Source organism: Theropithecus gelada, chromosome 6 (genome assembly GCF_003255815.1).
Source record: "Theropithecus gelada isolate Dixy chromosome 6, Tgel_1.0, whole genome shotgun sequence".
Classification (NCBI taxonomy): Eukaryota; Metazoa; Chordata; class Mammalia; order Primates; family Cercopithecidae; genus Theropithecus; species Theropithecus gelada.
In genome coordinates this window covers 166,301,098-166,318,319 of record NC_037673.1, presented here as the reverse complement: position 1 = coordinate 166,318,319, position 17,222 = coordinate 166,301,098, and the positions used below count along the sequence as shown (strand labels likewise).

At 47.5% G+C, this 17,222-nt stretch overlaps 1 protein-coding gene across 2 annotated transcripts; it reads right to left on the bottom strand.

Moving 5' to 3' along the window:
• Nucleotides 1–11,762: 11,762 nt before the first annotated feature.
• FOXI1 (forkhead box I1) lies at nt 11,763–15,234 on the bottom strand. Of its 2 annotated transcripts, none has more exons than XM_025388987.1 (2): nt 14,606–15,234; nt 11,763–13,085 (listed from the first exon to the last, which is right to left on the bottom strand). In XM_025388987.1, exons 1-2 carry the CDS (start codon nt 15,177–15,179, stop codon nt 12,523–12,525), a joined length of 1,137 nt encoding a protein of 378 aa, XP_025244772.1. In that variant the 5' UTR covers nt 15,180–15,234; the 3' UTR covers nt 11,763–12,522. The 2 variants fall into 2 exon arrangements, with proteins under 2 accessions (XP_025244772.1, XP_025244773.1); XM_025388988.1 differs by having other exon boundaries at nt 12,523–12,800.
• Between the last annotated feature and the right edge of the window lie 1,988 nt (nt 15,235–17,222).

Sequence of the window (17,222 nt, the reverse complement as noted above, 5' to 3'; positions counted from 1 at the left end):
TTTCCTGCTTCTTCATGTGATGAGTAATATTGGATTCTGTATTCTGGACATTGGAATGTTGTGAAAACCCTGCATTTTTGTATATTCCTCTGTAGAGTTTTGAGATTTTGGTTTTCGTTGTTTGTTTGGTTTAGTAGGCAATTAACCTGATTTGGCTCAAACTGCAAATTTTGCATCTTGGGCTGCAGCTAAAATCCAATACGTTCTTTTATTCTCATCTGTCTAGAGCCCATCCTGTACATGCATGGTTCAGGAACCAGCCAGAGATTTGGGTAAAGATAAAAGATACAGTAAAGCCCTATGTATATACCACAAAACAGGTAACTCACCATGCAGATCCCTTTTTAAAATTAACCCCACTTGAGAATTTGCCTGTTGTTTACTCTTCAGTGACTTTAGATGGTGGTGTTGTTTTGTTTTTATTTTTCTCCACAGAGTTTAGAGTTCATTACCAATTCAAAGGTAGGATCTGGTAAGAGCAATTTAGCCAGAAGTAGAGGTGCATAGTGTTTTTAAACTTTATCCATGTCATTGCAAATATCAGAATACAGATACTCTAAATATTTGTTTATAAGCCACTGTTTTTGAACACCTACTCTTCTCCAAGCACTTTGCATGATAATTTGATCTTACCAGATACGGAAGGCCAGGATTATTACTCTCAAGTTACAGATGAAGATCCTGAACTCAGTGGAGTTCTCATCGATCAAGGCCATACCCTCATGCTTGACTGAACTGGGCCTACCCGGTTCCAAGGTTCATGCTATTCCCACTACATCTTGCTAATCTAAATGGCAGGTTACTCTCTGAGATCTCCCTTCATACTTTACAGGAAATGGAGGGGTTGCAGAGGAGGCAAGAGTAACAGGACCACATAAGATATTTTCATTTAAAAACTAAAATAGTATCTAGTGCTTAATATTAGCTTGGCGCAGAAGTAATTGTGGTTTTTGCCATGATTTTCAATGGCAAAATCTTCTGTGCCAACCTAATAGCTGTTAATTCCCTTCCCCTTTCTGATTTCGTTATATAGTGGGGCCTGGGAGTTTCACATTTCTGCTACACTTGTACATTGAAAAACTCTCTTCTGGAAATAGGTAATCCTAGCTAACGATTCAGGACATAAGAATTCTTGTGCTAGCTCTGCTGCTAACTTGCTGTGTGGCTCTGGGAAGTCCCTTTCCTTCTCTGGGCTTGGGTTTTCTCCTTTGCACAGGGAAGGAGTTGGAAACCCTTGAAAGTGCCTGCCAGAAACTGTGTTCTGTAATTCCTGGAGACTCCGTTTTTTGGCCTCTGAGGGAAATCTAGAGTCAGGCAAACCTGCTGAGACAGCGGGACAGGTGGCCCTGCCACCCAGGTCTTGTCTTTTCAGTCCAAGCAGCCCAGTCAACAATGCCAATGCTGTGCTTTGCCTGGGCTGGTCAGAAAATGGTGAGGGGGGCTACTGCAGACCTTTGGGATGGTTAGAGTCCTTAGGGTGGTTTGAGCTCTCAACTTTGAGCAGGGCCAGGAAGACAAAGTCTTCTCTGTAGCCTCTTGCTGGGGACAATGTAAACCACTTCACTCAGGCTAAAGGTAGAATCCCTGCAGGTGACAAGGGACCAGCCTTGCCTGAGGGGAGAGCCTAAGCAGCTTCATTCCCCTCTTATGCCTGTCAGCAGCATCTCCCACAGGTGCTGGTCAACCTACTCCTTCCAGAATGCAAGTCTCTCAGCAGCCCTGATGGAGCAGACACCAGAAGCCCTCACAGGAGGGACCAACTGCTCCAACAGAGGCCGATGGTGCTGTCTCCCATGGAGAAGAGAACAGGGGGGATCTGCCTTTTCCAAGTAACACACATTACTGTTTCTAGTAAGTTTTTTTTTTTTTCTGGCTGCCCGTGAATTTTTATACAGGAGAGAACACTGTTTGTAAAGCATGGGATTGAATGGATTGCGGACTGGATCTTGAACACAAGATTACAACTCCAGAATAAAAACTGTTGGCTGAGCAGCATGCAATTGTATATATGGTTATGTAATGTGTTTCCATTTCCTTACTACACTCCCATGAAGTCCTTGTTGCTTGCAGGGAGACCAGCCTGGCCTTAACAATTTGCTTCTGCTAGTTCAGATGTGAAGTGATTAATGTTTATCATATACTTAAAACCTCTTTATGGTGACTGGTACAGGCAGTTATTTTCCTATGTACACAGAATGTATCAGGAAGATCAAAGAACTCTAACAAGAGGCCCCATTTCCAGTTAACAGGTCTGAGTCTATTTGTGTTTAGATTGTAAAACTTCAGGAAAATCTAATGTGCTTGTTTCCCTGAACAAGAAATGTGACTTCCTAGTAATATCCTATAATTGCTAAGTGACTATTAAGGTAGCCAAATATCATCTTTTACTGACGCTTTACTTTAAAATTCCAAAGAGAGGTTGGTCAGATTGATCAATGTGATTTCCTCTCTAAGATTCTGTCTTCCAGGAGAGATTCCTTTCTCCTATGATTTTCTGCCTAGGGGAACCTCAAGATATCTATGGTACAAAAACCAAACATCTGTTTTAGCAAATAGCCAGATATCACAGTGAGGAGTATGTAAATCATCTTGATTATTTTACCATTCATCAGGGCAGAGATGGAAACCTTGTGAGTTGGGAATGTTGTTTTATTTTTACCAGTATCCTTGCCTTTTAGAAGGTATCTGTTAGGAGTACTTAAAGTAAAATGGGTTGCTTCTAAAATTGTGAGATGAACTATAGGGTAACTTTTCTACTTAATTAGCTTTTTTCATTTTGTATTTTCTGTTGAGAAAAGCTGAGTGGGACCTGAGCTATCCATTCATTGAAATATGCAGGTTGCTTAGAATCCTTTTAGAACTTAGCTAAGAACACTGTTTCTAGCCATTCCAAAAAGTAGAGCTAGATAATTTGTAAATTCAATGTCATGTTAATTATGATCAATTTCTTGTGTTCCTTTCTGTACTATGGGGATTTACCAAGCTCAACCACAGTTTATACCTCCAATAAAAGATTAACAATTAAAAAATTTTTCTACATACAAGTGAGGATAAAAACCTCATTATCTTCCCTACTCCACCCACAATGCACCCGGGCTCCAAAATCCAAACTCATATATTCATTCTCCACTTCCAATCTAATATTAAATCACATTGATTATGTCTCAACAATATTTTTCTATTTGTTCCTTATTTTCTATTACCATTATCATTATATTAGCTCAGCCTCTCTTATTTCATTAGTTAAGCATTTCTTTATTATACATTAAGTTAGTAATTCAACAAACATGTATTATTCACCTAGTAGGTACTAGGTGTTAGCAGGTGGAAATACCAGCAGTAATCAAGACGAAACCTTATATTGGTACAGTCTTTTCACTCAAGTCACTGAAAAGCCTTTAAATAGGTCCTTTATGTATTTTCTGTCTCTACTCCAATACATTAAAAACACTATTGCAAAATTAATTTATTTAAAGCTTCATTATAGCTGGAGGTAGCCTAACAATGTGGTCATAGTCTTCTTTCTAAGGTTATCTCACATTATTTTCTTAATTTTCCTACATTTTAAATAAATGCATCTGCTAGGTATACATTACCACGATCTCCAGCCTTTCCTTCAGTGGTTATGTTGTTTTTCTTCTTCTTCTTCTTTTTTTTTTATTTCAGTAGGTTTTGGAGAATAGGTGTTTGGTTACATGAATAAGTTCTGCTGTGGTGATTTCTGAGATTTTGGTATACCCATCACCTAGGCAGTATACGCTTTAGGTAAGGTTCAGTCGTTCTTAGGTGATCTGGATTTTCAGGTTCCCCAGTGAGGATGTGTGTTCGGAGGTGGACTTTCCCCCCTCACACTTCGTACACTCACCGTTTTTCAGCTGTCTCAGCCTTTGCAGTGGCAACCCCCTTCTTTCAAAGGTTCTGCGTATTCTTTTCATTTTCCTGGTATGCTCCCACAGTGGTTCTTGGAGCAAAAGCTCACGATGTGAGTCTCCACATGCTGTTCTGTCCATCCAAGTGGGAGCTGCAAGTCAGTCCTACCTCCCATGCCCATGTTGTTCTCTCTGGGTCTGGTACTTTATCTCCAGCAACAGAGTTGCGCCAAATTCGGTCACTCAAGCATTGCTCTTGCTGAGCGGTTTCTGTTGGTTGGTTTGTTTTAGCCATAGTCACATCTCACCTGCACTATCATTGACTTGCTATTATTTCTTTAAATCAGCTCTTTTTTTCTAAAATAAATTTATTTGAAAAGGAAACTTTATGTCATGACTTTAAAAAGTAAACCAGCCTCACTTCCCTTATAGAGAAGGTAATTGTAAAAATAAATGCAAACTCTTCTTCAATTATTGTTGGATACTATTTCCTGCAAAGGGCTTAAAGCCTTTGTGGAAAAGGGAGATTGGCAGGTATTGGGAGGTGCTGATGACATGTGTGTATCAAGCTGGACTTTTCTCTTTGGATGAAAAGAGGAACGCCTGAACCCAGTTAGAAAAGAACGGCTTTCTCCTCTGCGTCGGTGTTGTCTAACGCCTTATCCACAAGTCACCTAAAATCATCTGCGTATGCCAGTGCTGTGTGCCCCACGTGCCCAGAAACTCAGCCTTATCTCATTTTGTCTTCACAGCCGCTTGATGAACCTGTGGGGAGCGTCCAAATACCTCCATTTTAGACATGAGAAACCCAAGGCCTCTCGGGGATTTGCCCAACAGCATGGTAGTAGCCAGGGTTTGAACTGGGAAAGTCACTCTCCAAAACATGTGATCTTTTCATTGTCTACTATGTCCTGTTTCCCCTAGAAGTCCAGTTTTGGGGACTTGCACATGGAAGAGCTGCATTCAAGAGCTTCCTCTCAGTTCTGTTGGCCCTAAATTCATCCATGTCTGTTTTCGCGCTGGTTAGTTCTTTCTCTCCTGCATAGCCACATGCTGTGAGCTGAATGGCGTCCACTCTCCCAGCACCTCGGCTCATTCATTTGTTAAAGCTCTAATCCCAGTGTGACTATGTTTGGAGACAGGGCTTTTGGGAGCTAATTAAGGTTAAATGAGGTCACCAGGATGTCCTCCTAATCCCATAGCATTGATGGCCTTGTAAGCAGAAGAACTATCTCCCTCCCTCTCTCTCTCAGCCATGTAAGGACATAGCAAGAGGTCTGCCATCTGCATGCTGGGAAAGGTCCCTCACCAGAACCTGACCATGCTGGCATCCTGATCTTGGATTTGCAGCTTCCAGAGTTATAAGAATATACATTTCTGTTGTTAGGCAACCCGGTCTGTGGTATTTTATTATGGCAGTCCAAGCTTTCTCATATACCAAATTTGGGGAGTTTTTAAGTCTACATGAGCTCTGACATGCCCTCACCTGCACTCCATGACATTGGAGACAGCTCACATAACTACACTTGGTCCCCAAACCTACTGCTTCACTAACAAAAGGCCTCAATTCTGTGTATGTCATCTGGGGAATGGAGATATTCCCTGTCCTCATTTACCTCTCAGGGTTCTTTGGGGCATCAAAATATGACCACAGATGTAAAACAGATGGTCAAAGCTAAAGGAAGCCCAGCTTTCATTTTATTCTGCTCTTTCCTCTTCCAGTCAAGTAAACCAAAGTCCATAAGTGCCAGGACTGCATTAAATAGTGATAGGGAGAGCACTCAAACACAGAGCACCTGACTTCCAATCCAGTGCTCTCTCCAAGGCACCAAAAGAAAGGAAGAGCCACTGGAGAAACTGGCATGTGACCAAGCGTGGTGGCTCACGCCTATAATCCCAGCACTTTGGGAGGCCAAGCAGGCAGATCATGAGGTAAGGAGTTCGTGACCAGCCTGACTAATATGGTGAAACCCTGTCTCTACTAAAGCTACGAAAATTAGCTGGGCATGGTGGCAGGTGCCTGTAATCCCAGCTACTTGGGAGGCTGAGGTAGGAGAATCACTTGAACCCAGGAGGCGGAGGTTGCAGTCAGCCAAGACTGTGCCACTGCACTCCAGTCTGGGTGACAGAGTGAGACTCCCGTCTCAAAAAAAAAAAAAAAAAAGAGAGAGAAAGTGACATATGACTAGTTTGCTTGCGGTAGCTAAAGAAAGATCATCTATGTCCTACCTCACCCTCCCTACATTAAGTAACGCATAGTATATATCCACATATCTAAGACATTTGACCCATCCTGTTTGGTATCTTTCTCCCTGCCCTCTCCCTGTGCAGGATATCATTGATATCGCTTCGGTTAGTTCTGCTAAATCTCTTTCATGCCTTTTCAGTAGCTGCATAGTCTTTCATCAGAATTATTATAAACCATGTCATGGTTTATTTATTCCATTTTTCTGATGGTAGACATTCAAGTTATTCCTGCATTTCACTAATATAAGCTTTGCACTAATATAAACATCTCTGTGAGGCACATCTTGCACATACATCTTGGCATATTCAGCCTCAAAATTAAACTCCTAGTAGAAAGATCCTCCAGTCAAAAGACATATACATTAGACATTTCCATGGTCATTATTGAAATCACCCTTAAGATCGTTTTGCCTTGTTCTTCATCCAAGAATATATGAGACAAGGGCCCCTATTTCCTCCTATCCTTGACAGTTCTAGGCTTTGCTAATGTGTCGGTGGGAAGGATATAATATCACTGTGGTCTTTTTTCTTTGATCATTTGTGAGACTAGGCTTCTTTTCATGTGTCTATTATCTATTTGCATTTCTTTGTTGGTGAAAATAGATTTGCCCATTTTCTGCTGGGAAAGTCTTTATGTTACTAATTTGCCAGAGATCTCCCTATAATACAGTTATTAAATTTTTGACATGTATACTGTAACACTTCTCTCCCTTTGTGTTTACTTTCCTACTCTGTTGATGGAGATTTTGCCGTACAGAAACAACTCATTTGTATGTAGTCGACTCTGTGCATTATTCTTTTATAGTTCCTGCCCCCGTGGAAAAGTTACTCAATGTCTCTGAATACTGGTTTACTTCCATACCAAATACAAATAATGATAGTGTCAGCCTCAGTGGCATTGAGATTGCTAAGCAATCTATAGGAAGTACATAGGCCTGGCACGGTGGCTCACACCTGTAATCCCAACACTCTGGGAGGCCGAGGTGGGTGGGTCACCTGAGGTCAGGAGTTTGAGACCAGCCTGGCCAACATGGCGAAACCCCATCTCTACTAAAAATACAAAAATTAGCCAGGCATGGTGGCGGGCGCCTCTAGTCCCAGTTACTCGGGAGGCTGAGGCAGGAGAATCACTTGAACCTGGGAGGCGGAGGTTGCAGTGAGCCGAGATCACACCACTGCAGTCCAGCCTGGGTGACAGAGTGAGACCTCATCTCAAAAAAAAAAAAAAAAAAAAAGAAGTACATAGTTCGTCCTAAACATGCAACAAATGTTAAATGTTGCTGTTACCTCATCTGCCTGAACTGAAAGAAAGCAGGAGCGTTCCCCCAAATAGTTGTATGACTTCCATGACACACCTGCATTTTTGGCCTTCTGCTTGGGATTCCAAAGACTTCTGCAAGGGAGGAGCATATGTCCAATGGGTCATGTGGGGGCCCACAAGTAAAAGGAAGCAAATGGTGCCTGCAGCATTGCAATATTTCTGCCCCACAAGAACCTCAAAGAAGCACTGAATAGAGAAAGTCAGAGACAAAGGCCAATTTCATTGTGTTTTCACAGCAGCTCCTAAGGAGAATATCAAAAGGCAGGTCAGCAGAAAAAGCAGCCCAGGTCTCTCTCCTTCTGGGCTGAAGGAAAGCAGAGGGCAGGCATGAAGTCCGTGTCTAGGGCAGGGGGTTGAGCCTCCCACAGAGACAAAGCTTGGGCCTGCTGTGATGTGCTGGCCGACGTGGCTTTCCTGATACAGATGCTATGTCCCTATGCTCTCTCTAGCAAGGAGAATGATGGTTCACTTGATGGCAGGCCTCACAGTGCCCATTTACAGGGGTGTGGGGGAGCCTAATATTTAAAGCGTGTAGACTGTGGTCTGAGATCTTGAGAGGCTGCGTAAACCCTGGGTGTCCCAGTTTCTGCATAGGTCAAATGGTTAAAATGTTCCCCCGGGCCCAGGGCATTGTGAAGATGACAGGAGACAACTGCATGTTCCATGAGTCCCCAGGGCCTAGTGCATGGCAGGGGCTCATAAATGCTGGCTACTTCCCTGCGACCCCTCCGCTCTCTCCTCAAACCCCCCTTCCTTTCCAGTCTTGTGCCTTGATCTCTGCTGGACCCTCCAGGAACTCCGAGGAGAGCTTCTGCCACCTTTTAACTCCCACAACACTCTCACCAGCTTGGCATTAGCTTTTCAGTAAGTCTGAGCATTTGTTTTTCTGACTCTCACGATTTATTTTATTTTATTTTTTTGAGACAGAGTCTCACTCTGTTGCCCAGGCTGGAGTGAAGTGGCATGATCTCAGCTCACTGCAACCTCTGTCTCCTGGGCTCAGGTGATCCTCCCACCTCAGCCTCCTGAGTAGCTGAGACTATGGGCACACGCCACCACACCTGGCTATTTTTTAAAATCTTTTGTAGAGATGGGATTTCATTGTGTTGCCCAGGCTGGTCTCAAACTCCTGGACTCAAATGATCCTTCTGCCTCAGTCTCCCAAAGTGCTGGGATTACAGGTGGGAGCCACCACACCCAGCCTTGAATCTCACATTTTAGATAAGTCATTGGTCTCACATTGATTCCCCTTTCTTTCAATGGTGGCTGCCTAAGAGCCATGTCTGTGCTAAGGGGACTCATTCCTCAGCCATAGCAGAAAGACCTCAGCTTGGGTCAGGTGTCCGTCAGGATGAGTCATCTGTGCTGGCGGGGGGACCATGGGACAATATGGCAGGTCTCTTGCACCCCTGTCACTGGAAGCAGTGGTATCTAGCTGTGGTGGCCTGGGATGACAATATGTCCACTGTACGCAAGAGATAAACACAATGACCAAAAGCCACACCTAATATTTTATTAGCCACCAGACAATGACTGCTAGTATTTTATGTATAGTATTGCCCAACTTTTCCTCTTGCAACTTTGCCTACTAAAATAAATGGGATTATGAAATGTATGTATATTATACATATATATTCTGCTTTGAGGCCTACTTTCCCCAACCTCCACGTCACTTGGAAATGGAGGCACGCTAACTCAGGGCTTGGGGAGGATTCGAGTTTGGCTGTTGGAGGGTGAGGGTAAATTAGTGGTTTGAATGAGGTCACTTTCACCATCCTTCAGCTCCAGTCACATCTCCTCCAGGCAGCCTTCCAGGTGGCCCTTTTCTCAGACCCTTTATGGATGCTGGACACCATGGCTTCAACATGGAGCCAAAGAGTAGGAGGCTAATCATGCAAGTGTCCATGCACAGCACTGCACACACAATTAAGTGCTTGGTAAATAACCAGTCCTTTACCCCTCCCTTCCTCTATCCCACCTTTTCCTCCCTCCTTGCCTCCCTCCCTCTCTCTTCTTCTCAGAGGAAGAGAACCAAAGGAGGGGCAGGCAGCCACCATGGAAGCTACTGGGAGACCCCTTCTTGGCCTGCGACTCCCCTCAGCTGTGCCCTTCTGGGTGCTTGCAGAGCCACGCTTCCCATGAGCTCCTGGCGCTGCTACCAGGAACTCCTTGCAGGGCCACAGGCAAGAGTTGGCAGGGTCTTTGTGTTGTCAGAGCCCTAAACACTTTCTCCTTTCTGCATGTGCCCATCATTGGATTTTGTGCTGAAGAAGACTGGCGACTTGAGGTTGTGGGCCTTGGTTCCCTTGGCCGGCTCCCTTCCGGGTTGGCTTGGGCTCTCCCTGGGCCCCTTCACACCTCGTTTCTGGCCCAGGCCCTCGCCCATTGCAGACCCACCTGGGGGAAGGAGTAGGAGCTGAAGAGCAGGCAGTGAGATGATCAATGGAGAGGGTGGTCTGTTTGGGCAAATTTGGTGACAGAGGGATCTAGTGTGATAAAGAATCCTAGTCTGGGCTTCAGGGACTTGCATGTTAATTCTGACTCTGACCTCACTGTCCTGGTGACATTTGTGGAGTGCCTTCCCTCCAAGCTGTAGGCTTCCTTTCTCTGCAGAAAGGGGCAGGCCTATCTTGGGTTTTCTAACAGTCTGACAGTCTGACACCATGTCCCATCCTTTTACTTTCATAGGCCACATGGAATCTGCCAGAAGTATCCCTGCGGAAAAGGACTCCCAGGGAAAGGGGCTGAGAGGTTCTCAGGCAGCCCTGCTTCTTTTTCTCTTGGTTGTCATGATTTTGCTGTCCTGTGGTAAGTCCTGGGCTCCCCATTGCTAGATTCTGTGGAGAAGCACTTTAGCCAAGGCATCAATGGAACTGCTTGAGTCCTGACTGTGGCTGCTTTCTATCAAGGTATGAATCTCCCTGGGCCTCAGTTTTCTTACCTATACAATAATGGTAATAATAATACCTATGAAAATAATGGTATTGAGTGCACTGGATTATTTTGAGGATTAAATACAATAAAGCAGGTCAAGTCCTAATGCAGTGCCTTGTACATGGTCAACCCATGATGAACGCTCTTATCATCATCATCACCATCATCGTCATCATCAATCATCATTGTCATTGTTGTTGTTATTTACCAGCTCCCCTCTGTCACTCCAAGGAAAGAGAGGCCCCAGGGTTTGAGTAGGCAGCAATGCAAATGGCCAGCTATTCCTGGTTTAAGCCCTCTCAGTGCACACCTAAAGAGAGAACTCCTAACAAAATATCCAGCTTCAATGCACAAGTCCTGCAGCAGGCATTGTGTCAGGGACCCCAGGGGATCACCAGCATACACACTTATGGGCTGCTGTAAGGATTAAAAAGGTCCCACCTACACAGCACTTGACCCAGGAACTGCCCACAGCCCTCAGTGAATTGCAGCCCATAGTACTGTTGTTACTGCCTCTAGCATTGGTCACATCTGAGACCATCCTGAAGCATGATGAGGTGCAGGGTCAGACAAACCTAGGTATGGACTGGATGTGGACTTCACACGAATCTCTCAACCACTCGGACCCTCAGTTTTCTCATCTGTATAATGAGACTAGTACCCCCCCTCTTCGCGGGGTTGTTAGAATTAAATGATCATAGCACAGTTAAGAGGTTTGCATGAACTATAAAGACTGGGATACAATACTAATGGATTCCTTCCAAGACCCTATCCTCCCTTCCCAGACTCCCCTCTTTTCCTTGGGGGCTTTTGTCTGGGCTCCACACCAATGCAGAGGTGAAAAGAGTCTTGAGTCTTGATATGCATTCTTTCTCTGTCTCCTGTCCCAAATGCCTTCAGCTCCAGGCAGCAGTTGGCCCCCTGTTGAACGCACCAGGCAGCTGAGAGACAGGAAATCTCATAACGAAGGCCCACGCTTCTGCACCACATTTTTTTTTTAATTAAAAAGAAAATAAAACAAACAACACTTCCCAGGGTGTTCTGTGATGAAACATCACCGGCATAAAAAGTACTCACAAAAACAAGGAGAAATCCAGGAGATCACGCAGAGACCCCGTGTGAGGGTGGCCCGAGTCCCTCCCTTGAGGCCATTGTTTCCTCAGACAAACATCCACCTCTCCTGGGCTAAAAAAAAAAAAAAAAAAAAAAAAAAAAAAAAAGCAGCGCTTATCCAGCCTTGTTTCTCTTGGAAGACTCAGCCATCTCCAGCTCACTGGCCCATGACATGCACACAGGAAACTGGGCTTTACAAGATTTTACAGATGGGCACTGCTGGGGTGGAAGGATTTAGGGGTACACACCACTCCTCTCACTGAGCCCTGGATCTGCTCAAGGTTTCTGGGGGGGCTAGGGAGCAATGATGTCTCTCCATGGGGATGCACTGCACATGTTAGATGCATTGTTCTGCAGGGCCACCAGGGCTGAGTTTCCTGCACTAAGGCCACTGGTGACTTCCTTCCTTGAGTGGTAGCAAAAGGAGTGTCTGCAGGGAAGTTGGGGCAAGCAGAATAAGGTCTTGGACCAGGACAAGATGTGCCGGGGCTGACACTAAATGTTGGTGGACAGAAAGCAGCGGAGAGATTTTGCTCTATTTGCCATAGCAAGCTTTTCACACTGACCTTCCTTGGCTACTCAACCAGTTCTCTATCCCAGCCTCCAATCTCTGAGGATCACATAGAACTGGATTTGACTCTTAGCTCTGCCATTTACTAGTTTATATAACCCTGGAAATGTTACTTAACCTCCTTGAGCCTCAGTTTCCTCATCTGTTCAATGGGGAGGTTTGTGAACTTTACAGGGTGACTGTCAGTAGTAAGTGTGGCCAGTACAGAGCCTAGTACAGCACCTGCCACTGTTATTGCTGCTCTGCAGGCACCAGTATTTCCATTGCAAAGTTGGTGATTCTGTGTGTGGGCCTATGTGTGATAAACAGGAGGCTTAACCAGTGTTCTAGAAAGAGGGTGGATTCCTCAGAGGCTCCTGCTTATGTCTGGGCAGTTCCACAGTCATGGACCACCATGGGGCTGGCATGGAGGACCTCCACTGCTTTTCTTTCTGGCATGTCCATCTGGCTGAGGAGCTGTTCTGTACCTAGACCTCAGTGCCCTCCCTGGGGTAGAGGACACCATTGGTGTTGACACTGTTGTAGAAGTGAGGGCTGAACTGGCCGAGCACAGATCCTCCATAGCCGAGCGTGTTGGTGGGCATGGAGTTTGCCCAGTCACCCCCACCGCCGTGGCTGTTGAGGTTGGTGAGCGGGGAGAAGGAGTTGAAGCTCAGTGAGTTCTGCCCCGTCTTGTCACTGGGCTCAGGGCTCAGTCCTGGTGTGGCCAAGGGACGGCTCGTGGGGCTCCCCCCGCTCACATAGGCTGTCATAGAGGAGAGGAAGCTGTGAAGGCAAGGGGTGCCCGATGGGGGAGGGGAGGGCTGCTTCTCTGGGGAGCTGGTGGTGCCCCCTGGTGAGGCTCCATCCAAGATGTCCTGAGGCTCCGTGGTCTTGGGGCTGCCTGCCAGGAGACTGCTCTCTGTCTTCTCTAAGGCCAAGGTGGCTGTGCTGGAGGAAACATCTGATTTTCTCTTCCTTTTCCTGCGGAAATTTCCATTGTCGAACATCTTCTCACAGTTGGGGTCCAGGGTCCAGTAATTCCCTTTGCCTGATACAAAAGTGAAAGGGGGTAAGTAGAGAGGTGGACAAAACCCTTTGCTTCTGTTCCTTCTTATTGTCATAAACTAAAAGACAAGGTGACAGATACAGGAAGACAGAGACCCAAAGACAGAGACTGAGGAATGAAGGAATTCCATCAACTGATGGACCACACCACCTCCATCTTTCATTAAGCAGCCCATGACAGGGCCCTCTGGGACTGCAGCCGAGAGGCACAGGCATTAAGGAGTTTGCAATGTAGGTCTCTTTAAGAAGGATGAAGTACCGGGGGCAGGGATGCTGAGAGGCTGGGGGATGCAGGATGGAGGGCTTTCAATGCTGAAGGAAAAGAAGACTCAGGAAAAACTCTGGGACTCCCTAATAGTCCTAGGCTTGGAGTCTGAAGACAGACTTGAGTCCTGGCTTTGCTCCTCACTGACTGAGAGGCTTTGGGAGAACCTCAGTTTCCTAGTCTGAAAAGTGGGCCCGTTGCCCCTGTCTTCCTCAGGCTCACTGAGAACGATCGACATTGGATATGGAAAGGGGCTTTGCAGCTGGGAGGTACCATCTCGAGGGAAGTCCTGAACTCTTCCTGCTACCGTCTCTCAGCCTGAGGGTGACAGCAGTCCTTGGACAGAACACTTGCCCTCTTCTGGGGACAAACAGGCCTGGCGCTTGCCAACCTCAAATGGGGCAGAGTTGGGGTTCCTCTGAGCTATACCTTGGCTTCCTGCGGTGGAACAAAAATGGACTTTAATTCTGGGAAATGGATGCATGACTATTTAGTACACGCCTCTCTGCAGGTCTCTGAGTTTTAGAAATGCATCATTGGAAAGGAAAAGCTCACAATTTCTGATGTTAGAGAAAACTGAGTTTAAATTCAAGCTCCATCATATCACTTCATCCTGTGTCACCTCTGAGTGTTATTTTCCTAATCTGTAGAATGGGTTTAATAAAAGCTACCCTGCAGGGGTGTCATGGGGTTAAAGGAGGTTACATAAGTAGAAATAGGGCAGGCAGCAAAATGGGCCAATAGTGGCTGTTTAACCCAGGTCAGATCCTCTTCTCGGCAGTCTTGGGATGCCCTTGGGCTTTACTTGGTCCAGTCATTCATTCACCAAAGACTTTTTATGTGCTGGGTGCTGGAGATGCAGATGATCGTAATTCCTGCTGGCGATTAAGCGCTTGATAACACCAAAGACCTTGTGTACATTATCTCATCACCTCCACTGTAGCCTGCAAAGCAGATGCCATCACTATCCCTGGTTTTCTGATGAGGGAACTGAGGCTCTGAGGTCTAACCTGCTGGAGGTCACTGACTGGGCAGGACCACAGCCAGGACTGAAAACCCAATCTTCCCCCACGTCCACGTTCTCCTCCACTGCTGAGCTCCCCTCTGCCCTGCCTGGTAGCATCCCCCAGTCTCGGGGGGCACAGCCCTAGTCAGAACTTTCTAGAATGGGGTCTTGGGAAGGAAGGAAGGAAGTGAGCCTTCCTTGGGGACACCCCCCACACTCAAAGCCTCCTTACCCGGGTCGTCATCATCCCGGGGCACCTTCTTGAAGCAGTCGTTGAGCGACAGGTTGTGGCGGATGGAGTTCTGCCAGCCGGCCTTGCTCTTGTTGTAGAAGGGGAAGTTGTCGGCCACGTACTGGTAGATCTGGCTGAGGGTGAGGCGCTTGTCGGGTGCCCCATGAATGGCCATGGCGATGAGAGCCGAGTAGGAGTAGGGGGGCCGCACCAGCTTCATCAGTTCCTCCTGCGAAGGGATGGGCAGCCAGCCCAGGTCGCTCCCCCCAAGCCCCGATACGCTGGGCAGCAGCGACCTCTGCACGCCATAGGCCTGGGGCAGGAAGGGGCTGGCGTTGGGGCCGGGCAGGTAGGGTGGCGGGGTCATGGTGGGCCCGTTGAACCAGAGGTAGGGGTTGGGGGTGGCCCCATACTCGCCGCCCCCCTCAAAGGAGGGCCGCTGAGGGCTGGGCACGCCCTGTGGGTGGAAGAAGTTCTCATAGTAGAGATTCATCTCGGGGGGCTCCTGGCCAATGCTGGGGAACTGGGGGCTGCAGCGAGGTGGGGAGGGCGCCGGCAGGTCGAAGGAGCTCATGCTGGGGCTGGGCTGGCCGGAGCCACCTACCTGGCACCTGCACCCAGGAGCTGCCCCCGACAGGTGCTCAGCAGGCCCGGCCTCGCACTTATACCCCGAGGGCTTGGCCGGCCGGCCCCACCCAGGGGCGGCCACCTGCCTGCGGATCCCAGCCCAGGGCCCGCCCTCCCTCAGCCTCCAGCCCACTGGGAGGGGACTTTCCCACTGGCGCCTTAGATCCCCACTAATGACCTGCTAGACGGCTTACCAGAGCTGACATGCAGCGCAGCAAGGACACCCCTCTAGCCTCTCTCCCGGCTTTCCCTCCTGTCTTTTCTCACCATCCTCCTGATTCCCCTCTTTTTTCCCCTCCTTTATTCTGTCTTGCTTCATCTCATTTTTTTTTCTGTCCTTCTCTTTCCTCACATTTTTTACCCTCCTCGCTTTCCTTCTCTCTCCCTCCTCTCCTCTTTGCGTCTCATTCTGTTTCTTTCTTATTTTCTTTCCTTCCTTCTGCTCTGAACTGAGTTTCTTTTCTATGAACTGCTCTGGCCACATCACAGCTGCTCATTCCTGTTCTCTCTTTCTCTCTCTCTCTCTCTCTCTCTCTCTCCCGCTCTGTCTCTAGGCTTCCAGTTCTTTCCACTTCTGTCTCTCGCTTCCATCCTCATTATCTCCCCAGCTTCTCCCCTTCCTCCTTCTCTTCCACTCTGTCCCTTTCTCTCTACCTCTCGTTTTCTCTGAGCCTCTCTTCCCATCCCCTTTATTCTCCCTCCTCTTCCCCCCAATGTCCGCTCATTCTCAGACCAACTGCCCCAGCCTGAACTGGGTGGGACACTTTATCAGAAGCCTTGTTTCTTGGTCTTTTGAGGTGAGGAGGCACTTTCTGGAGTTGCCAGGAAAGAGCCGGCCCTGGAGACTCAGAAGAGGGCACAGAGGGGCCTGGACTGGCCCCTGGTGGTGTTCAAGGGGGCAACCGGTCATAGGCTCCCCACCCTCCCCCGACACACACACACGCACACACACACATGCACACACACACATGCACACACACGCATACACACACATGCATATGCATATATGCTGCAGACAGGCAGAGAACCTGAGAATGTGCCTGCAGAGTAGCAAGGCTCTTAAAAAAAGTAATAGCAAAAGGGGAAAATGGGAATCGGTCTTCAGGGAAAAGTGAGAGAACTTGAACAATTTAAGTTTCTTTCCAGCTGCAGGGCAAGCAGGCTCCCAGCTCCCTCTGATCCAAAGACCTTTCATGTTTCAGCTCGCAGAGGCCCCTGGCATGGAGGGAGCCACGGCATGAGGAGAGCCCCCGACTCACCATGCCCCACACGTCCTTTCTCTCTCCCTCAGGCTCCAGAAGCAGGAGGTGCAGCTCCTGCTGGCTTCTCCCTGTGGCTCAGCCAGCTCCTCTCCTATCTGGGCGCCATCCTCCATCTTGTCCCAGCCTCCCCTGGTGCCCCAGGTCAGGTCCTCAGCTTGGGCCATGGGTGGTGGTCTCTCTACTTAGAGGGTAGGCTGGCCCCTGACCAGGTTCTGGTAGCAGCTGAGACTTCTCTCTGTGATCAAGCATATGGGAGAAAAGTTGGGGTCAGCCTCTCTGGTCACCACCTTGCTCCCACCTGCCTCCTTCTACTTCTTCTTCCCATCCAGCTTCCTCCCACTTCCTGCATACCCTACGTTTCTTTGAGGCAAGAGAAAGAGGTCACTGACTGTCCCAACTGGAGGGGATGCTCCCCAAGGAATTCTCCCCCTCTCTGCTCCTCCTTTACGGTCATGTGGGGATACATGTGGCAAACATGAATGAGACTGAATACATTTCATTTTCAGCATATTGGTGTCGAGAGGATGAGTTCCAGGTCCCAGAGGAACCTGTCCCCACCATAAAATAGTGATGAAATGTGACTCTCCGAAAGGCTCTGGCTGTTCAGATAAGGCTGAGAGTAAGGCACACTTTGCAGAGTCAAGCCAGAGGCAGAGTTTTTGTTTAGTAGAGTTTCTCTATGAGGAGGCCTGGCTTGCAGAAGGTAGAGCCCTGACTTTTCAAACAAC

Excerpts from the sequence above, each read along its gene's own strand:
- FOXI1 (XM_025388987.1), bottom strand. The coding sequence starts at position 15,179 with ATGAGCTCCTTCGACCTGCCGGCGCCCTCCCCACCTCGCTGCAGCCCC. Across the intron at positions 13,086-14,605 it reads CCGGGATGATGACGACCCGG|GCAAAGGGAATTACTGGACC; the intron begins GTAAGGAGGCTT and ends CTTTTGTATCAG.